Genomic DNA, 23,664 nt, shown 5'->3' on the forward strand with positions numbered 1-23,664 from the left:
AGTTCATGCCAAAAAGCTCTTAAGAGAAGACTTGGGAGCAATTCAATGCCATCAGTTTCCACAGCAGGTTTCCAGCTGCCTCTCTTCAGAGGGCACTTCAGGTGCAGTCAAGTAGCATTTAGGGATTATTTCAGCACAGGAAAGGAAGCAAATGGATTTATAGGAAAGACTGGCTCCTTTGTGCTCATCTAAACAGTTAATCCTGGGCATGCAGTAACTCCAAGGAGGCATTCAGCTTTCTGAACTGTCCATGTGCAAACACACTGTGTGAAAGCAGGGGTAAGGGCAGCAGGCTCTAAATGCCTTCTAGCCAGCATGCCACACAGCAGCAAGGGTGTTCAGCACTTCTGCCTTCAATAAAACAAGAATAACGTGCTTCTAGCTCCAGCATTAAATACTCCTGTGAGAACTGTAACTTCAACTCAAGAAAGCTTTTAAGTTCTAAGTCTCTGACGATTTTTTTAGCAGCAGTCACCACTCCCAACTGTAGAAAATAAACTCTGTTGACTGTAGGCTCCAGCTTCAGTGGGATGTTCTACCCTGGCCCTGGAACCAGCACCAGGGCGACCAGGAGCAGTGCTGACTTTATCCTCCCTCACACTCTCTTCTCAGTGACTCACCCCCACTGTCACACGGCAGCAAATTAATCTCCAAAGTGTGCCAACAACTGTGTGGGGTCCACACTTAAACAAGCTGAATCAAGTGACTTGTCAGATAATTAAGAATAGAAAATAATGCCCTGAACTCTCTAGGTTTTACACACTAGCCAGCTCATAGGACAAACCAAAGAAAAAGGTCACACACTAAAATTAGGATAAAGAAGGGCCCCTTCAGACATGGCATCATTTTCTACTTAAAGAGGTCAAACTTAGAAATTCACAACACTCAGTAAAAAGTAATACCCTAACCAGCATCTATCTAGGTAGGGCCCACAAGGCCAAAAACCCCTCTCTGATTCAATGATGAGGGAAGGGGAAAACCTAAATCTTCAAACACATTCTAAAATTCCTTCCCAAGAACAAAAGCAGGCATGAACACATTTTTAAAACCCTGCTGGTTTGGATATACATTTAAGCATCTGCACCACCCTTGGCAAAGGTCTCTTCATGCTACTGAATATGAGACAGTTGGGATCTTAACTGAAGATGAAGTTTTACTCTATCACCAAGTCCTTCCAATGTAACGGGACAGCAGGAGCACTGATAAACTAAATATACAGTGTGCAAGTAGAAAGAGGGTATGGTCAGATAAACAGACAACACTGAGGCTACTGATTTCCCTTTAAGATTCCCCAAAAGGGGAAAAGTCAAGGTTGTAAAGACACAAGGCTACAAAGAGTGTTTCTAGGACAGAGCACCACTACAGGCTGTAGCAGCAGATGCAGGATGAACACAGAGGACAGCTGTGTGGAAAAGATGATACAAACTCCCTAATGTGTTTTGAACTAAAACAGTGCTTGTCAATATTAATACAAGACTAACCTACAAATACAGTGAGACAAAGTAATACAAAATACAGTATTTTAGAGCAGATTTTAATAAAATCCTATGCCACTCTTACAGCACACGCAAAGAGAAGACCTGTAAAGGTTATGCTAATGTTAGTTTTTCTGTCCTAACTTGTGTCTTTGATATGTTGTAAGAAAATGTTACAGCAGCCAACAATGTACAACATGGACATGCAAATTACTGCTATTGCACTAAATCTAAACCAGATTCCATTTTAAAAAGATATTACCAATGCATGAACTGCAATGTTTCAACAACTGTTTTGTTCTGAATTTTACTTAAGTCAAATTCATCACACAATGTTCAAGTAACAGATAAATTATAACCCTGCTATTAACAGCTCTGTTTCTGTACCATTCCCCTTCCCAAAAAAATCTGACTTTTGGATCAGCTGTCCTTAGTACTGGCTACAAATAAAAACCTATCCAAGTCAACTACAGAAAGTTAACAATTAACACCATGTTATATTAACACTTCTCTGCACCTCTCTAAAAATAACCTTATTAAAATAGAACATTTTTAAAGAAAAGCTTTATGAAGCCTGCAAAAGCCCAATAAATAGTGCAAGTTTCTGAAACTTACCCAAATGATTTTGTTAACTTTTTAGTTCCAACTGGTTTGTCACTATGTTGCAGCTCATAAAACACTCTTTGCAATGCTAAAGGAACACTTTTGGATGAATCATCTCCTTCTGTGGGCATCATGTACACAGCCTGAAAAAGCATTTAGTTCAATTAGTATCAGAAAAGTTTATTGCTCATCGTATTTAATGCATTCTTTCCTCTTCAGTGACTTCCTTCATAGAACTCAATTTAATCAACACTTCAAAAAAGTCTGAAAAAAATCTTGTACTGTAGTGTAAAAATGTTAATTGTCTGAAACAACTCTTCTTAGAGCACAGTGGTTAGAAAGATGTGAACAACAGATTCCATTCATGGTTATTTTATCTAAATAGTTCCCTTATTCCAGCCTAGAACAGTAAATGCACTAAAGCATTTAACACCTTCAAATAACGCTCATGCCCGGTATGTCTGTGCAATCATCACAGTAGGACCAGATACACCAGTCAATACTATAGACTTTTGAAAATAATTGGTGTTGTGAAAAAGCAACCACATGAAACCATAAAGGGCAACAAGTGAACGAAAACAGAAATGGTCCACATGGAGAAAGATGTGAGAGGAAGCTCTGAGAGCTCCTGACACATTCATTCCTACTTAACGTCATCACTGTCCAGCAAATAAACAGCTTAACAATTCAATTCACTGATTATACTGATCTGTGAAGGATTGAGAACAGAGAAATTACACAAATAGACCAAAGAGGGATTAAGAGAGTTCAACAGTCATTGAAATGAGATTTACTTTTTAAAAAGTGTACATCAATACATCTAGGGACAAGGAAGAGCAAACAAAAGGTATTTACAGGGAGATGTTCATTTAAGAAGCATAAATAATAAAAAGAAACAGACAACCCTGTAAGGAGATTAGGCAACAAATGAAACTAAAAAGGACCCCAATATTAAGTAGCATATGAGAAAATAACCTGTTAAAAACAGAAAAATTGCCACCTGAATTTTTTTCCTGCGAAACAACAGGGAATGATCCATTTCTGTGAGTGAAGTGCTGAACTGGACCTCAGTGACTCTCCCTCAGTTTGTGCCTTAGCCTGAATTCCAGAGGTGTGCAGCACATCTAACTTACCCTGGACTTCAGTTCCCTACATATAGAGCAAGGGTAGCACTTCCAGCAGGCAGCTGGGAATTGCTGGGCAAACACAGTCACTGCTACAGGACAGCTCAGAGTGATGGGAATCAGATGGGACAGGCACTAGATGAAGACAATGCTAACAGAAAAAGAACACAAGGTTGTGGCAAAAAAGAAAACAAAAACAGCAAAAGAAGTTCCTAAAAAGTTGACAGGCCCGTTTTCTATTCCAATTCTGAGGATCCACTACATTTTCCAAAAGTACAGCAACAGAAATACTTCAAAGAATAAAGAAACTATCATCAGACTATCTACAACAGTAAGATGAAATAAGAGAAATAATTTCATAAAGAAAGCAAATTCCTGATATGCTGACAGAAAAACAATGGTTAATTAAGCAACTGTAAAGTAATATGATAATTCACGTGACTGTATCTTTAAAATTTTTAATTTAATTTTCAGAAGTTACCAGTTAATAGAGATGACCTAAAACAGAATCATGAACACCAGTAACTTCCAATTTTTATTTCTACTCAGTTGCAAGCTACACTGTTAGTAGTTCTTACACATATAGAAAGGAAACATTAATAAAAATTAGCTGAAATTTATCATCAACTTTATTCTGAAGGACAGTCAACAGAAGTCTTTGTTAGGGTAATTTTAAGAACAATAGCCTGACCTCACCCTAATGGCAACAAAAAAAAAATCTTCTTTTGCTCTACTTTGGGATTTTCTTAAACTGCTTTTACAAATTTTATAAATTGAAGAAAACAGCATCTTCAATTTTATCACTGGAAACAGGTTTTAACTGTTGAAACTCAAGAACCCTTCAACTTTTTTAATGTATTAAGCACTGCTTCAAGAGTTTATAGCGATGCAGTCTGGAAGAGAACTCTGTAGGTTCTGATCTCTGTTCCTGCCCATACAGGTGCCAAGTTCAGAGTGGGGTCCAGGTGCTCAGGATCAGATCCAGTTAAGTTCTGAGCATCACCAGGAATGGAGATCCCACCACCTCTCCATACATCCTAATGTAAAGCTGGACCCTGATTATGGAAATTTCCATCCTAAGATCAGAACATTCAACTTCAAAACAATTCAAGTAAGCTAATGAAGTAAATAATTTCCAACTGCTTTATGTTTATCATCCAAATGCAGAATCCCAGTTAACCAGATCAATCTGGGCAAACTCCAATTCAAATTTCACTAGCTAGGCTTATACCTTTGATTTCACAAGCAAAAATTATTTCTTGCTTTAAAATATGAACATCAAAACAAGTCACCATGCTGAAGAGCCAACTTTAAACCTCTTCGTGTACCTGGTTAATGAACCTTTTTAAGAGTGGGTGTCACTGGCTAAAGGTAGAAAGAGAAACAGTTCAACAATTAAGTCTCAAATCTTCCAAATCTCTATCACCAGCCCCTATTAACTTCTTTGAATATCTTATAAATTCTTTTTTAAAAAAAAAATATATATCGACACTTGCTATGTTTAAACAAATAGAAACAAGGTGTGAAAATCAAGTAATGAAAAAATGCAAATATAGTCACTGCTGATACATTCAAAAAATAAATACTAAAATGCTAAACTTACAGCAGGCTAAAAATCAACATAGTGATTGACTCTTCCATCAAAAATGCATAAACTGGAACTCAGAATACCTTGACAATTAAACAAAATTAAATCCTTTGCCTTTAGTTCGTTTTTTTTTTTCATGTTTTTCTCATATACCATCTGGACAATTAATTCCCTTCCTATATCTCTCAAGTAATATTCAAATAATAATTTACAATTTACTTATAATCACTACATTCCAGCTGTCATTGAATAAAAACACCAGTTTTATTTCTCTGGAAGTTCTACGTGTGTTATGACAAAGCAGACATTTAACACAGCCTTTCTTGGCTCTTCATTCTGTTTGTGTATATAGGTAATATTGGAGCTCATTTATCTAAGTTTTTCTCCACACTACCACTTTTTAAGTATTATCCTCTTCAAACCTTTATTTTTATGCCTTACCCTCCCAAATTCTGAAAGCCTGACCTCAAGATAAAGGAGTGAGGCATTCTGATCCACTTAAAACAGCAAGGTCTCTTAATTTAACACCTGAGAAGTTCCCTCAGGAAATGAATACAAAAGAGGGATAAGGACATGTATAGGCACACTGACAGATATGAGAAAAATTTTAGATATTTATATAATAAAAGAATGGTACAGGTAACTTTGAACACATTGCTTAAAGCCAGGAATTACATGAAGAAGGGAAGAAAATACTGTGCATGAAATTCCAAGGTTAGGTAAAATATATTGCATAACTTTAAGAGAGCCAGGAAGAAATGGACCAGTACTTAGTATTTTAATGTAGTTCTATCAGCATTCTACAATGTTCTCATGAGTTGTAGGGACTTTTTCAAGGGAACCAGCAAAAAGTTCCCAAATGGACTGAATGCAGCCACAAGCACAGACAAGCTGGAGGCACGAAAGACAGTTCTGGGACAACTCAGGTAACAGACCCCAGGATCAAACCTGGATCCCTCTGGAAGTCACCACTGCCTCTTGCCTACAAGGACTGCAGTTAAGCAGAGATTATCTGTCACAAACAACAAATAACAATATGCTCTAATGTGAAAGTTCCTTTCTTTATACCCTACCACTAAAGCCACCTTGTTGCTTCAAGGGGAGGTCTCATTTCAAACCCCCAAGATCCTCCTATCTGTTATCTGGAAGCAGAGCAGAGAAGAAAGGACCTCTCCATCAATCCTCACCCACGCTTCCCCAGGGCCTGACTTTCCATAGGTACGTGCCTGCCTTTGCTATTGTTCATTGCTTCCCCAGCTCTGCTCCTGACAGCAGCTTCTCTGGGAACAAAGCTCTAAGTAACAGCAACAGAAATCATTATTTCTTCCAAGGAAGGAGGATTCACAGAAATTATGGAAACAGTGAGAAGCAAACCAAGGATACTGCACATTTCATTTTACTTTGGTTTAAGAGGAATGAGTTTGGTCAAAGTGAAAACAAAAATGTTAATAATACTTTTTTCAGACAAGGCAACTACTGATTCTTCCTGATCTGTACCAATGCCAAGTGAGCACTAAAGCTGTCTAAAACTGCCACTGTCATCTGTTCTGTTTGGAGGGGCTCTGAAAGCCTGAGAAATGAGCAAGGAATTGGGCATACCAGCTGATGTCCAGGAACACCTCCATAAAGGAGGCTGCAGCTACCAACTTTAGTAAATTAAGTTTCCTCATATGGTCACTAGCCAGATATTAAGAGATCCTAAAAGCTGCTATTTATTTTGGGGCTGGGGAAGAAGTGCAGGGGAATGCCTGGTAAGATTAGTTCAGCTGAAACCAATCTGTATTACAAAAAGAATTTTTTCTTCACTACCTCATGGTACACATTGATTTAGTGACTACAAGACAATCTTGAGCAAGCTACTCAATTGCATTAGATAGAGCTATTACAAAAACACTTTTTTCTCTCAAGCAAAGTGAAGTTGTCCAAAAAAGTAAAATGCACAAACACTGAGTGCTGAGCAGAAAGAACAGACTTTATAATGAGTGATAAACTGAATAAGTAAATTATACCTCCTGCAAAAAAGAAACAGGTGCATCATGTAAAACAAGACAAGTGTTTATCTCTTGTCCATGGCATTGGTAAGATCTCAGTTACATTCTACTGGAGTTTGAAGTGCTATTTTTTTTGCAGCACTTCAGAGTAAACAGCACATTGCAAAGAGAGAAAAGAAATGCCAACTGGGACACTTACAGGCCACAGGGATATAAATAATAACATGATGGGAAATTAAAGGCAGTGGAAAGCAGGTACATTGGAAAGGGAAAAGAAAGCTTAACTGAACAGCAACAACTAGTCTACACAAGAGAAAGGCCAAGTTAGAACAGTTCATTTTCACCAAGAGACAGACAGTAAGTGCAGAAATGCACACAAGGATGGATTAGGATCAATAAGACACTCCAATACACTGAATAGTTCCAAGTTATTTTTTTCTCCCAGTATACCTCCAATATCAAGTCGTCACTTCTGTTTTTAATCCCAGTGAGGGCACTGCACTGTTTTAAAATTATACATTATCTAGTGTATTTTATTCTGGCTTTGGATGAGACATTTATTAAAAGGTATTTAAAGAAGTTCTTTCCAGCAAAGAAATAACATCTACAGTAAACAAAAAATATTACTAAAGTAAATATAAAATTACAGTGTTTAAACTACTGAAAATACAATGCTTTCCATCACTACAAGGATGGCAATCATAATAACTAAAAATTCTGCTGCATAACATGAATTTCAAGATGGAGCAAATGCGTATTTTTGTGCATTGTTTATGGGCTGAGAAGCCATAATTCCCTATTTTAACTATTCCAAAAAAGGGAAATTACTTCCATCCTTTATCTGCAAGATTAAACTCCTTCTCCTGCCCCCAGCAATTCCTAGCAATATTAGCACATAATACAGTCAAAGAAACACCCCCTAAGCTCAGGTCTTCTGCAGGTGCTCTGCCTGCTTCCACAAAGACAAAAGCTTGTGTTCCACACACTACAGAAGGGAGCTTCCTGTACTCTGCCTGCAGTACGGCACACATGACCATGTAAGTCACAACTCCTCTGAAAGGATACAGGAGGCAGAAGGATCACACAGCTCTGTTTTGAAGCATTTATAAATGCTAATTAGAACAGCCAATGTTACAATCTCATGTTCTTTCATGTATTACTTACCTTTCGTAGCTGATTTGTGAAAAATAAAGTCTGTAACAAGCTGTTCATGTAACAAGTTGCTCCCTGGTTCTTTAAGCCAACATATCCTGTGTGCTTCTTTGAATCCCACCTGGAAAATAGTTTGTGGTTGAAACCAAGCGAGTTCTGTATTGCCAATAATAAAGAGTATTTGTTCTAAGGTAGTGCTGCTGGTAGATATCAGCTACTCTTCATTGCTACTGAAGGTTCAAATAAACTACACTTCATTACTGCCTGCCAGTAACAACAGTCTTTGCAATGAAATGCTTAGTGATTTTATTACTTTTTAAAGAAATATGTTCTATATGGCAGAAAAATTATGTCCTATGAGAGAGTTGTGGAACTCAGAGCTGTACTTTTAAGGGGCGAGTCTGCACCTCTGTACAGCCCCGTTGTTTACAAGTGCCATGAAGGGGAACAACTGAGATGAAGCAGTTTTACAACAACTGCAAACCAAGGCAAGTTAGACAGCAGAGCCACCTGGCTGCACCTGAAACCCCATCAGCTCCCACACCACAAATGCTTGGGTCAGAACTGCAGAGGTGTTGAATCATAAACCAACTCACACAGAAGCTGAGTTTCCACAACATTTTGGTGACTCGTGCAGACAGAAATTTAAGCTATACAAAATCTCTATGCAACTGAAAATATTGCCATGTGAGAATTCATCAATTAGTAGTGACAAAGTGAGAATGTCTGATGGGAGCTACAAATGGCAATAATACAAAATATTTGAATGATCTCAAGCAACATAAAAATACTAGAATTAAGAATTTTGAATATTGATTTGTTTTTAATGAAAGATACTTACGCTACTCCGTGTGGAGCATCTGCTTGAACATAGACTTCAAAAGTAACCTTGTCCTCTTCTATAAAGCCTTTTTCAGGATCAGTAACTTCCTGCAAAACAGGGGTGACACAGGAACATGAGAAGTGGAACATGCAGCAAAGCATTCAGTTAGACATCGCTTTTTAATTTCCAAGCCTGAGCTATCAGTAATAATAAACTGAAGAACACCAAAGCAGCTGTTTGTCAGCTTGCTACATTTAAATTCTTTTTCAGTGTCTCAATGCAGGAAACTTGTTGTTGCCTTTTAAGATTTTGCAGTAGTTTTTCAGTTTTCAATGATATAAGTTGGTAATAAGAGTTGGTAATCAAATATTCTAGTTCTTCTAGACCATATTCCAAAATCTTTGCAAATGCTTAAAAAACTGTCACAATTCAAGAGAAACCTCAGTAACATTATTAGGGCATTAAATATCTGTACACATACACAAAGAACATATGGAAATGCAAGCAAATGTATGTTGCTCCAGAATGTCATTGACTTTCACAAAGTGAAAACAAAACACAAGCACTCAGATAGACAGAAAATAATAATGAAGGAATATTTAAATTACAACATAAGTAAAAGCATTCTATAAAAATGAAATTAATACAGTAAGAAATTGAAAAGAAATCTACAGCAATGATAGAAAAAAGTAACAGCTTGGGGAAAAACCCCTATGCTATCAGCATCTCAGTATGCAGGAGTACAAGTACAAAACTGCTCCTATCTAACATAAACTAATACATGTCCAATTACTTACACTCCAGGCCATGAAGTTAGAAAAGCCCCAGTCATTCTCCTTATGAAAGAACAAGTGACTAATACGACGACTGAATGATTTTTCATCATCCTTGTAGTTTATTATCTTGAGAACTGCTTGTGCATGACAGGACCATGACCTATAAATACAGAAGAAACACTTGAAACTCTTTCAAAATCAAGCTTTTTATAGTTGTTGCATCATTTTTTTTGTTAGGGATTTTTGGCACATTACTTTCACACACCGGATTTTTTTTCCTTATTAGATATTAATTGTTATTGAGGGCATGAACCTCTGGGGCTTTCTGAAGCCACGTTATGAACCAGGAATGGAGATTTTCTTATGGCAACAGTGTTGACAAGAAAGTGTGTCAGTGACTTGCAGGTTGGTTTAAGAAACTGACAGCTCTCCCACATGAGTTAGTTCTGATCTACCTCACTGCACATGGATAGGCCAACTCCAAGTACCCTTGGTGTCTACAGAGTGGGAGGTCTCAGCCTTTGGTAAGGCTTACCTTTTCCCACAAGGTAAACTCCCCAACACTAATTGTCTCTGCAGCACTTCTTCATGACCACTGGGTGTTCAAAACCACCCTACTTGTGCAAGGCAATCAGTCTGGATACCAGCTCAAAGTCCTGTCACTGTCTCATGCAGTGGCACTGATGCTTGCTCAGCTCCACCAGCTGTGCCTTGGTTGGTACTTCTGAAGATCACATTGTCCTTTTTCTGTAAATACTAGGATTTGAATCATGTCCTGTGACTTGTTAATGTACTTACAACTTTTTCTTTACATTCTGCCCTGAGCACTCACCTCTAAATTATAAAAACAATGAAGAAATGCAACTTATTATTCAGAGTAAATAAGCTTTGTGAGATTCAGTGTCAGAATGGGAGTTAACCTATTGGAAAGGACACCTGAGAGGTCTGCACTCTTCCTGGATAAGCTACAGGAATGCCCCAGAAATTTGTAGTTATCTTTTAAATTTTTTCTATTATTTACTAAAGAAGTCAAAGGAAGCCAATGCTGATTTGCACGCAGGACTCCAAGAACATACATGTGTTCAGATCTTGCTGGATGAGTGATGGACTCCACTTAAGGAGAGGACTCATGCCCTGTTCTGCCTGCACTGGTAGCAGTTACCTGTTCACACACTTCACAGGGCAGCATTTATAGCTTGGCATGGTTAGAGAAGCTCCACTTTCATTTGAAATAAACCCAGAACTTTTTCCATGCCAAGAAAACTGTCAGTCAAGGACTTCTCCTTCAGCAAGCATATATCTAAATTCTACCAAAAACTTCTAGTTACACAAGCTGATTTTAGCTCATCCTAAAGAGGGGATTATTCTTATACTTTGAGATTTAGAAAGGTGGGGGATAAAGGGGACTCAAGCCCTTGCAAGAATTCTCTCCTCTTGCAGAAAGCAAAGCGAAGTATTTTTTGTAGATGTTTGTATTTCTTGCAATAGATTAACCAGTATCAAGCAAGGACTTGTACAATAATTAAAAGGGTCTTACGTGGAATCAGATTCAGCATTGCACTGAAGGAAGAATCCTACGCTTTTTTGGTGTGGTCTGTCCGGGTAGAGGCGCGGCATAACCATGATCTTCCATGGCAAATTCCGCACGAAGCAGGGAGGGCTGAGGACTGACTCACTCAACCTGTTGAAGCGTTCGACTGTAAACTGAAATGTTGCTTCTGATCGCCAACTTGTATCTGTAATACACACACACACAGTTGTTTGAAACACCTCATCGTCTTCACTCCAAGACGACCAACATCACGTAACATGAGCATGTTTCATGTGGTGGGATATTGGAAGGAACAAGAATATCCCCATCCCAGTGAACTACTTAATTACTGACATTCCAATTTTTTAATTTTGAAAAACACTGCAACTCCATTCAGGCAAACAGGGCACTGCAAGACGTGTCCCTTTTGTACACAATTTCCTTAAATGCTTCTTTAGCAGTAGGATTTGTTACCACTCCAGTTTCTTCTAAAGCAGCAGATGCAGCAAGACAGAGACATCAAATGCTTTACAACTAAATCACAGCCCACTCTAACTCTTCTTGTTGTGTAGCATCTCTACAGCCCAGTTTAAGTCAGTTCCCTGCATGAACCCATATGCACAAAGGAATTTGACAATCTGTTCAAATGCCCTGTTGATATCATGTCACCATTTAGTTGGTTTTGGCTTGCAACAGTGTATTTTAGAACAGATGAATGCCACGGGTCGGTCATTGGATTTTTGTAAAATCTTATCAGTTTGCCGAAAATTAGCTCAAGAATGGGGTCCTGTATTCTTTGTGGCATGCAAAGACTTTAGAGATTTTTAGTGGTCTAGCACGTAATTAAACGAGACTATTTTTTTTTAAAGAGCTTATTTTGACACGCACGATTAAAGTAATTTTGCCTTCTTCCCACATACCCAATTCTTCACCTACCACAATCTGTTCTGCTTCTGTAGTACACAGCTATAACAGGGTGCTGGAGACTGCGACAGTTTCAGCAAGGCGCAAGACCAGGCTCTCTCTATTGTGACACACCTCATATTGCACTCAGGGAGAAAAAGCCTGAAACTTATCCCAACAACTCTACAGGCCAGGGATGCACAAGACACTCCCCTCCTTTTCCATGGTTCCAGTCTGACATTCATGTAACACTGAATGCTCCTAGGCTGTAAGGAGATTGGACAGGCACACAGGGCAGCACGCAGCACCCATGGTCACCCCGCTGTTCTCACTGCACCTATGGGGGATGCACAACTGAAGGTGTGTGACACATGCAGTGACACCTGAAATCAAAGAGCACTGAGGGACAACACAACCAAGCCAGAAATCGGATTGTGAAATTGTGACAAGGCACACAGCACAATAAAAGTGTTCTTTCTGTACACGGACAGCAGCTGTTTACTCAGCTTGGCACAGCACCAGAGACAGTGCTGAATCATTTTTTCAAAACACAGGTGAGTCCTGATTGCTACCTTTACTTAAAAAATGAAACACTGTTGCTTACAACAATGTAACAGTGTAAAGATTATACACTTCATACTGAAAATTACCAAGTTTTATCCACAACTGCCAGGGAGCTATGACAGATTTCATTCTTCTCCCTTGTGAAGCAGTTTTCAAGCAGTTGTCCTACTCCTGAACTGCAACACAGAGGATTTTTTTGTGTATGGCCTGGCAGCCCGAAGCAGTCCAATTGTCTCTTGAAGGTACTACAGCCCAAACCAGCTTCCTGTCCCCTCTACTCATGCAAAGACCTTCGTGTTGCCCTGTACTGTCAGCTTCCTCAGGAACTTAGGAGTTCAAAGGATTACTTTCTCTTTTTTCCCTACCTGCAAGTGCAGCTAAATAGCAGTCTGTCACCTACTTAAAAACTGCTCTCTTCCCAGTTTCACTACTCACTGCCTGTTGACAGAGTGAAGAGCTGATCTTCTACACCCAAGAACCTGGCAGGCTGCAGACAGAGGAGCTCTAACTTGATTTGCAGCCAGGATAAAACAGATCTGTAACATACTTAAAAATTTAAAATCAGTCTTGCATCACGTGTATCTCAAACCAACTTGAGGCCACCTCCCTACTCACAATCATGATCAGTGCTTCTGGGCTCAGTCTGAGCTTCCAAAAAACGAGCCAAGTTTGCTTTCTGCCTTCTTTGATGCAGCTTTCAGAGCACTTCAGCACAAGGATGCAGCAGTGCTGCTACAGTGTCAGCTAAAAAACGCAGCCCACGCTGCATCTGCAGAGGCTTCAGAGAAAGTTTGCCTGTATTTCTTGATTTCTTTTCAGGAAAGCCTGTGCATGAGAGCTCACCAGGGAATGGGAACTCTTCCCTGTAAAATATTTGAGCAATCACTAGTAACTGTTCTATAAAAATGCAGCCTCGTAACACAGGTCAACCCCAAAATAGAAGCTTCTTTAAAAATAACAACCTTCCTTTCTTTCCAGTAAGCCCATTTCTTTCTTAGCAAGTATAATGATTTAAAAGAGGAATTTTACTAGAAAAAGAAGTTTACATAGCAAATGTGACAATTATTTTGAGTATGTCAATAAATAAAGCCTTTTTTTGCCATCATGAACGTGTCCTCCAGATTCCAGTTAAAGACTGCAGCTGCCAGGAGGATAATTTAGTAGTGACTGTCAAGTGAGACTTTTATGAATCCCTGAACTACAAACTGAACACAAGTTAGAAAGGACTGATCCCACTGACAATACTTGGAGAAGTTACATGCAATGGACTGTCTTTGCTATGTGGAAAAGATTTTTTCATTGATGTGATGAATGTTATATTCAGCATCTTCATGAAACAAAGATCCTTCAAACCACAGATCCAAATACTGAGTATGATCCATTTTAAGACTGAAACACATATTTAAATGTTCATACTTTTGGGAAAAGCAGATTTCTTTATCCTCTTAGTAAATGATGCTACCTTTAAAGTGCACTGGGGTTATTAAAATATTCTGAACCTGAATTATTAATGGAGAAACTGGCTGAATATTCTATGAATATTTTAATAATGATCCAAATACAGCATGCAATACCAGCATACAGCTAAGACTGATGCTTCTGAAAGCCTTCTTGCCTCTGCAATTCTTCACAGAAATGAGACTTCAGGAGGTAATGGCAAAGCTGGGAGTTTATGTTTAGCTAGGGACCTCCTGTTTGAACTTTAACTTCTAAGAGAATTTATTCTATGTGTTGCTTTGAATACTGATGCACTTGCAAACAAAATTTGATCAGAGCCTTGTTTTTATTTTATTTTACTTTATTTGCAGAAGCTGCTATTCCAGCTTTTAAAGTCTGGTTCATTTAAGTCATTCTCCATACAAAGCACAGCACAGTCCTTCAGCTGGTTCTTTTTAATTGCTAAGACTTCATACAGAGCAACAACAGGTACTGGTCACAGCGCTTGAGAGAACACAGCCGTATCTTAAAGTCCTGCTGGTGGTCCACTGCTGCTCCCATTCCCTGTGCCTCACAATGCCTGCAGCCTGTTGCCTAGCAAAGGGGATGACAGCTGCACTTTTTTTTCCCAATCTTATTAGTTATTTCTTTAAGTGCTAAGCTAGAAGAACAAAATCACCTCAAAAGTTTCTTGAGCTCAGAAAATCACCAGAAAGCTGATTTCTATGATCCAGCTGGAAGCATCAACCTTTCACCTTACTGTTCACCTATCTCACAGGAACCATTAAACTCATTAATTTTGCTGAAGAGGTATCTTCATGCATTCAGTATCAGCTCAGACTGATGACCCTTGCTATGAGTAACAGCAAAGGAAAACTGCATGTTTATCAGAGAAGCCAGTATCTCCCATTTTTCCCTGTCTTTGGAATCTCCAAGCTGTCCATTACCCATGCACATCATGCTGCAAACCAGGTTAGCAAGAGCACAAATAGCAAGAGAGCAATTGCACTGATGTGTAAATAATGCAACAGCAAGCAACTAATCTGATTTACAAGACTTGGAAAAGAGACATCATCCACTTACGTGATGCAAGTCTTGAGGAATGTTTTTGCAACTCTAACATTTTGCAATAACTGTTTTCTATCTGTGTCAATGCACAGCTGTAGCAGCATTGAGATGTAGCCAGACACTCCTTTATTCAAATATGATAATGAGGAACTATTAAGAGTATTGCTTAATAATCACACTTGAACCCTGAAGGATGTCCCACTGCAGAGTGGGCCAAAGCTCCTGGCCATGCTAGAAGGCCACAAAGGCAGCAAAATGCTTTCACAAGCCTTCTGTCAAACACCTTCAGATACTTCTCTCTAGTGCAACACCTTCATACCCAGTTCTGAGAGGAGACAAACAGCTGGAAATTGACACAAACAGGTTCACAGTAGTTTTTTGGTTAAAGGGTCAATGTTATTCTAAATGAAGAGGTGACTATCTGATTATCTGTCAGCCCTGATATAGCCTGGCTTTCATCAGCTATTTCTGCAGCTTAAGTACCTTTTGGCTAATTTGTACAAGTCTATACAGACAACTAGTGGACAAATTTCTTTGCTAATTGACCAATGTGTTATGTACTGGTTATATCAACAGCAAACACCATCAGGCTTTCTACCTATAAACATCACCACTAACAACAGAACTTGAACAGAGCTGTTCTCACCAGTTGGTGGCAACCTATGGGATCTTCTCTTGCCACCCTCTAAATACCATGGCCTGACAGACATTTAACATCTTTTGTAACAACTTTTGATAAGAACAGAATTCCCTGTTTCAGGCTCAACTATTTACTCTGAGCAACAAATCAAAACCCTCTGAATGAGATTAGGTAATCACACAAAATTCATAGGCTAAGGAGACTTCATTTTTATTTCATTATGAGACTCTGGTCATAGAAAACTTTATCTTTGCCAATAATACAGAAGTGATTCAACCATGAGATGCTTTTGTTCTGAATTTAAACTCTATTCTCTTCATGGAACATTACTATTTGCTATCAGTATTCTATGTTCCTTGAATGCATGAAAGTAAGCACTGTTTTCACCTTTAACCTCAAACTCTAATTTTTCTGAAAAAAATCACTCAACATTTTTGCATAACTCTAACTAAATGTTTAAGCCTAGTCCTGAATGTACTCTCACAAGACAGCATGGAATATGGAGCAAATCCCACTCATATGATGTCTCCCTTCTCTCAACTCAATTTTATTTCATTCTTGAAATAAGCAGTCCCTACCCATATCCTCTCGTAAGAAAAGAAATATCATTGCACATCTTCCTCGCTAAACCTAACAGATTTAAATGAATTAGAGACTTGTTACCTTTCTTTAAATATACCCAGAGTTGTAACTATTTGATCTTCTGTAACAGAAAAACTGTACAACCTTATTTTCATTTAATGGACCAAGAAAAAGACTTCAAAAACACATGCCCCCTTTTATTAACAGGACATTAATATATAATTTTTCCTTTGCTTTTGCAAGTAAAATTGGGCATCAGAAGTGAGGGCAAAAGATGTTCATCAACAGAATAGTTACCACTGACTTACCACACAAAGACAAAACCAGAGCACAGCTGCCACCGGACAAGAGAGCAGGACAGATAAGGATTCTAAACACCCTGAAGGAATTGCGTAACTGATAAAATTACTATTCAGCAAAGCCCAGCTGCAGCACCTTATAGGGCTGCATCACAAAACATAACAATGGACAGTAGCACTTTCAGCAGTTTAAATGAGTACCTAGAAAGAGTACAAGAAAAAAATCCCAAACCTTCAGAAGTCTAATCCTATTGTACAGCTATGTCAAAAGGATGCCTACACAGAAAACCTGCAGCCATAACTACAAAGGGATTCATTTTTTTAATGAGCTGAAGATCACAGGACACAGGTAAGATGGGCCACTTTCTCCTCAAAATCATAAAACCAAAGAAGCCAAACAAACCATGCTTTTATCAAATATTTACTTACCATCTTCCATGTCTTCCTCAGTGTTGTTATGTCCGTCAGCCATTGCTACATTCCCATTAATGACAGGATTTTGAGTAATTCTTGGAGGATCATCTGTATCTCCAGCTAAGACAACAAAAAGTACGTAAAAATTAATAATCAGAAATTAACTTTTTTGTCTCAGGTAATGCTTATGAGACACATGCATGGTGCACACTTGCACAGAACAGTATTTAATTAAATTATTTCCCCACAATTGTACTGGTACGTGTCTAATGAAAATTCTTCATATAGGTGAATATTTCTGGACAAAATAAAAAGTCCACATTAATGTGGAATACAGATACAAAGAACACAAAGTGACTTTTAAGTTTCCAAATGGCCTTACAATCAGCATCTCATAACCAAATCTCATTAAATAAAAACTTTTTCTTGCATTCTGCATTTTTACACAGATTCAAGTTTCTAGTAGCAGACTTGCTAAACCAGTAAGTTACTTTAAGACTTCTTCAGTGTTACTGTTTTTTTAAAAGAACCCCTGAACCTCTAATCTAATGTAATGGTAAGATTTAAATCTTACTTAGGGAAAATTGGAAAGGAAATCCTTTAGGATCAAGGAACATTTTAGATATAACATTTTCCAGTTTCTAGCCATCACCGCCATTAAGTTTTGCTACAGTGACCATTACATATGTAAATGCCACTACACCAAGAGATATGAGACAACTCAATGAACTGAAACCCTGCTATTTCTCAAATGCATTGCTTTGATTGAACAAGCACCTTCCTGATTCCTCCAACAACTGAACAACACCTCCTTCCATTGCTTCCACATCAAAAGTCAGTGGATAGTTTCAGCATGATTATACAAAGTGGATATATTCTTGGATAAACCAAACTGAGTTTTATAATCAAACTGTAAAACCTATAAGCCCTTGCAACCATCTCAAGGACAAGCACTACTTAAAAGACACTAATTTAAAAGCAAGGTTTCTCCTTGCTATACAAGTCGTGCTATTAACTTACATATTCTACTATGCCTCAAAAGTCCCAAGGTCACTGATTTGTGTAACCAGGAATAGTCTTATACCCAAAAGCTACACACAAGTTATTGCCTGTGTGCACTGCCGGGGATGCAGGTAACCTCCGCACAGGAGGGAAACCATTCCCAAGGGACACAGCGCGATCCCAGCTCCAACACAGCAGCCTGGCCGTGCCCTCAGCCGTCAGCACCCTGGACAGAGCCGCCCTCGCCACGGGCCCTGCCGAGCTCCCACCCGGCTCCGTGCTCCACACGGGCACGCAGGGATGCCCACGGACCGGGGTGCCCACGGACCGGGGTGCCCGGCTGTTTGCAAGAACTGCCAACTAGCCTGGACATTTGCCTTCTACCAGATTGCAGCTGAATCTCTCCTGGGCAAAAGGGACAAACACAAGCGACAACAGAATCGCTGTGTGATTATCTCCCTGGTCTTTCAAAAGCCAGGGAGGAGCTCGCACAAGGGTAGGATAAGCCACGGGGGAAGTGCAGTAGGATCAGTCAGCAAGTGCTTCAGAGTTCTCCCTCTCCTCAGAGCACAAAATGCTTTTGCAGCCTCATTCCAATTCACAGCACACAGGAAGATACTTTCACACCCGGCACTCCTATTCTGATTGTTTACTCTCCTAGTAAATCCGCACAAGTAGTAACCTCTGCCCTCAGCACGACAGAAACAGCTCCGGTTAAGGACTTACTTCTGGATTAGAGCCATGCTAGATCACGAACTTAATGCTCACACATGGCTTTTGGAAGCTTATTAGGGTGCTGCAGATCTCACCGAGGTACCAGTGAAAGGGCTGTTGTGAAACACACAGTGTGCAGCACCCACGACAACACGTGCACTTTTCTAAACTCCCAGTTTTAGAACAAAAGCAAAAATCAAGTATGATTTGAAGTTTTGACTTTGTAAGAAAAAGGTTTGCAGAAGATTAGCTCGGGTGTGGTAGAGCCTCAGGGGCCCCCTCAGCAGCAATCGGCACTGGCAATGCTGCACTGGAACAGCAAGTTAAAGTAAAGATTTACTACAACAAAATTACGGGGGGACAGGTTTGAACTCCTGCAACTCAAGAGCAGGAAAAATGATAAAAATCAAGAGTGAGAAGGAAAGATCTCCATTTCTACATCCTGCCTTCCCCCCCCTGCTTTTTTAACAGCACAGGCTGGTCTAAACAGAAAGCTGTCCTCTGGGTCACTGCTATCTAGAAGCATACACCATGTTCTCAAAATGCAACAATTGTTTACACTGAATTAATACTTTTTTTTTTCTAATTAGTATTCTTCCTAAAGTTATCATCAGTGCAACTTAGTATCTGGAAACAAACTGAAGCAAACACCTGAGGAATAGTTCATTTCTTCATTAAAAGCACATCCAATGTTTTCTTTTAACAGGGAGTTTAAATGTTGACACTGTGTTTCATGGGGAAAGAATTCTTAACTAAGAAAATAAAGAGCTTTCTATGAGATACTGCTCTACCTTCTTTGAAAGTATGAGGAGTTAGAGAGCATAGCAATAGCAATCAACTTAAACAGAGATAACTTCTGAGAGATACTGTTTAGTGATAAGAAAAATGAACCATGATGAATGCCCCCGCTTCTTCTTCTGACATATATGGACAAAAAGTTTGTGATATAGCTTTCAGATATGGAAACCAGATAACACTAGTCAATGTTTTTGGCTTCTGTGAACAAAGGAAGCTTTTTAACTGATAATAAAATTCAACTAATCCTTTAAACAAACAAAACACAATCCCTCTTCAACAGATATACTAGCAAGCAGTATGACAAAATATATTTTCTACTAGAGCACTGAAAACCAGTAATTTGTGTTTTCCTCTCTTGTCCTTAAGAGCTCATAGGAAAGAATTGTAAAATCCTACCAAGATTTAATTAAGAAATATGTTTTCCTTTGCCTCAAGTAGAGGCAATGACAAAGACTTAGTCAAATTACACATTACAGGATTAAGAAAGAGAAAAAATACCTGTCCACACTGGCCAGGAAAACCTTCCTACCAAACATACTACTTAATACACTGCTGTCTTTAATGCAGCTTAAACCACAGTGTGTCAACATCACACCAGTCATGTCACCTGTCCATTCCCAGATCAGAATGCCCAGTTTTAATCATATCCCTGGAATAAATTTGAGATGCAGTCTATGAATCAACTGAAAGTTAACATAAACCACATCAATTAAGGACCTTATGCATAGGAAAGCAACCTTATGAATAGGAAATGGTTTTAACTCTTTAAATATATTACTGAAAAATATTAAATAAATACAGCCTTCAACAGCAAAACTGTAGACATTGTAAGACTGTTTTGTAAGCATTTGCTTTCCACCTCCCCAAAATGCAACACATAAACCCTTAGATATTCTTTTGTTACAAAAAGGAATGCAAGGCAACATAAAAAAATAGTGATGACAATTTCTTCTGAAACATTTAACATCACATACCATTTTCTCTCTGCCCATGGCACTGTGTTACAAATGAAAAATACATCTTGAAGAGTTTAAAGGGGGTCTCTGAGTTTGGAGGTTAAGACAACTTCCAAGATGACACATTTCAGATGTTAGTTTGTGCAAAAAAAGAGCTTTCACTTAGTTACTGAAAGATCATGAATGCTGAAATAAGTCTGAGATATGTGGCTGGAACAAAACTGAAGCGTGACACCACAGCTTGGGAAGCTGGTAAGAAGTGTCAGTCAACCTTACATAGACAAATTACTGGATTATATATAAATGACTCTGCAGGTGCACACTTCTTATCGCTCATTAACTAAGTCTGTTACTGAAGTGTTGAGATGAAAGCCTGAAAGCAAAATGGTTGTGGCAATTGCTGCAGGGGAAAGCAAGGGAGAGAACGAAAAAAACCCAACCAAATCCTCTGAAACTATAAACTTGCCATGCAATGACAGACCCTACAGAAAGTATATATATTAAAAAAATCTGCTTGTTATGGACTATGAGCTCAACATTATCATATTCAAATACTCACACCATTAAGCAATCAGAATTAAAACAGCATCAGTGATTTTAAAAAAAACAACCCTGTATTCAAAAAAAGCTGTTCAGATGGATTTCGCCTGTTTAATAATATGAACTCAAGTGTCACTGAAAGATACACTGCTCTGTTCTACTGTTCACAACAATTCAAATCCACAAGGAAGGAATCTCAGTTTGCCGTATTTTTTTTCCTACTGATGAGAAAGTGGAAAAGATTTTGTCAAGTTCATATGGTCTCTGGCATAACTTAAATCCTGTTCTAAGACAGGAGCACTGCAGAGTGCTCTGTCCCTGACCTGCAGGACATTGCTCAGCATAAACACGTGTTTGCAGTAACATGTGGCCAAAAGCTACAGAATGACTCCACAATCACAGCAATTCCACTACAGCAGAAACTGCCTCTATTTTAAAAGCTATGACGGTGAGCTGTAACTTTACTAGCTGGCTTTCAGTCATGACTCACATCACAGCAATAGTCAAAGTCTCAAAGATTATTTATAATGTTTGTCATTAGCTTTTGGAGCTGGCAGCCACTGAGGAGACACTGAAGCAGTCTCCACAGCAGGTTATGAAACATTTGTTTCCTCTTGAGGTTAAGGAGACCACAGCGGAGGAGTAATAGTGATACTAAAAACTTGGTTACAGTTATCACACACATCCGCCTCACACTGGAAATCACTGGGACTGAGGGCTTTTAGTTCCTGAGACAGTTTGCACAGCCCTCCATGCAGCAGTGCCACAGCAATCCCAAAATGAGCAGGGAATTGCACCAAGGGCAGCATTAGCAACCTCAACAGAGTCAGTCATTCACAGCAGCTTTAAGAATACCATGAACTTTCATATCCAGAGTTTGGCTTTTAGTGGAGGAACGCAGAAAACAACATGACTTTCTCCTCTTCTGCTCGACTAAATGGACATTCCAGAATCAAAGCATTGATGAAAGTTTTTAAGGGCATTTTTCTTTTTAAAAACAAATACAACACTATATACAGATATGACTGGGGGGGTGGGGGGGGGGGGAATTCCAGTGGATGAGTGAGCCTGCAGTAAACACTAAGAAAAGGACTTACTGAGCAAAAATATAAGGTGGCAGGAGATAAGAATAAAGTCAGAGAACGCAAATGAGCAAAGCCCATGCTGTAGCAGTCAACCTACATCAGCATCAAGGATATCCACTGCATGCTCAACACATAGTCGAGGTCTAGCTTTGCACCTCAGCGTCAGGACTCAAAGCTGTCACACCCCCCAGGGCAGCCCAGCAGAGCCATGGCCCTCTGCACTCACTACAGAACATCTCTTCAATTGTGAACAAACCAGAATCTCTTCAAAAGGTTTTAAAAATTATTTTTTTTTAAATGCATCAGTATTTTAAATAAATCAACATCTAGAAGTTTACTTCAGCGCACCATTTAGAATACCAGCCTGACATGGATAATAGCACACAAGTAAAAAAAAAAATAAAGAAATCACCACTGCTAGAAATCATAATGAATAAATATTCTGTGATTTTGAGTGTTATAATAAATATCACCTCTTTAACCACCAAAGTGACCCTCACTATTGTAGCTATTGGGCAGCATATCAGAACACATAATTCAGAAATTCCTAAAGCAAGCAGGAAATGTCATGCTTTCTGAAGCAGTTACAGAACTGTGGTGATGCAAAGAGGACACTAAAGAGACTCAAACAGAAAGCATGAATATTATTTATTGAAAGCAAACAAGAAAGTTAGAAAAATGTGAAGGAGATGATGAACAAATACCTGCCTTGAGCTGGAAGAAACAATGCCAACAGGCTACCTCACAACTCTGTAGCAAAGACTGCCCAGACCATGCCTGTAAGGGCTGCAGGCACTCCAGTGGAACTGGTTTTTATGTGGCTGTAACAGCTCACAAGAAAACTTATGGGCTCCAGCAGCTTGCTTCTCCAGAAGTCTGGAAACCAGTTCTCTGAAAGCCAGATGAACAGGCAATACTCCCAGGAGGCAGGGTTTAAAAAGAACAACCAAAAACCAACCAACCAACCAACCAAACACCAAGACCAAAAAATAAAACCAAACCAACCACGCACACCAAAATTAGCCAGACAAGCTCCCAACTCCATGACCCGAATGGAATTCATTTACAGTAGTCAATCTTTGAACTACTAGAAGTGTTCAGTCAAAATTTCCCCTCACTTGCTCTGGAAGAACTCAGCTTTTCCAAAGTAAGAGAAGCTATTTGGCCTCTAATCCCTACCTGCAGTTAGAATACAAACACCACTTATTGCACAAAGGGACTCAAGAGAAAAGGAATTAAATGAAAAGCATTCTACACAGCTTCATTTTTCCAAGACAGTCCTAGGTTGCTATAATGAAAAATCTAAAGAGGAATCAAGCAATTTCTGTACTGCGGCTGTCTTTCAAAAGGCATCCAAAAATAAAGCAATTCACCTAAAACATTTCAAAGGTATGAAACAGTAACAGAGACTGAGATTAATTTGGTCAGTAGAATGGGAGGAGGGGAAAGGGAAGTACATAAAGCCCCATGATCCTATGGATCAAGATGTAGATATCTGCTGTCACAGATGTTTCCATGATTTGTAAATATTACGTCATTTCTCTTAGCAGTTAAAAGTTAATTCTCCCATTAGCAAAATTTGCGATCTTTTGCTTTGGT

General features: G+C 38.9%; 1 protein-coding gene across 2 annotated transcripts in view; it reads right to left on the reverse strand.

The window, feature by feature from the left end:
* Window positions 1-23,664, reverse strand: part of USP7 (ubiquitin specific peptidase 7) — a 71,714-nt gene that overhangs the window by 23,790 nt on the left and 24,260 nt on the right. For both annotated transcript variants that reach the window (XM_069029398.1, XM_069029399.1), the window contains exons 2-7: window positions 16,986-17,090; window positions 11,070-11,268; window positions 9,554-9,692; window positions 8,775-8,863; window positions 7,946-8,054; window positions 2,091-2,221 (exon numbers count right to left, since the gene is read on the reverse strand). In XM_069029398.1, the coding sequence (XP_068885499.1) occupies window positions 2,091-2,221; window positions 7,946-8,054; window positions 8,775-8,863; window positions 9,554-9,692; window positions 11,070-11,268; window positions 16,986-17,090 (772 nt within the window). The remainder of the gene's footprint in view (window positions 1-2,090; window positions 2,222-7,945; window positions 8,055-8,774; window positions 8,864-9,553; window positions 9,693-11,069; window positions 11,269-16,985; window positions 17,091-23,664) is intronic.

This window comes from Aphelocoma coerulescens, chromosome 14 (genome assembly GCF_041296385.1).
Source record: "Aphelocoma coerulescens isolate FSJ_1873_10779 chromosome 14, UR_Acoe_1.0, whole genome shotgun sequence".
NCBI classification, from domain to species: Eukaryota; Metazoa; Chordata; class Aves; order Passeriformes; family Corvidae; genus Aphelocoma; species Aphelocoma coerulescens.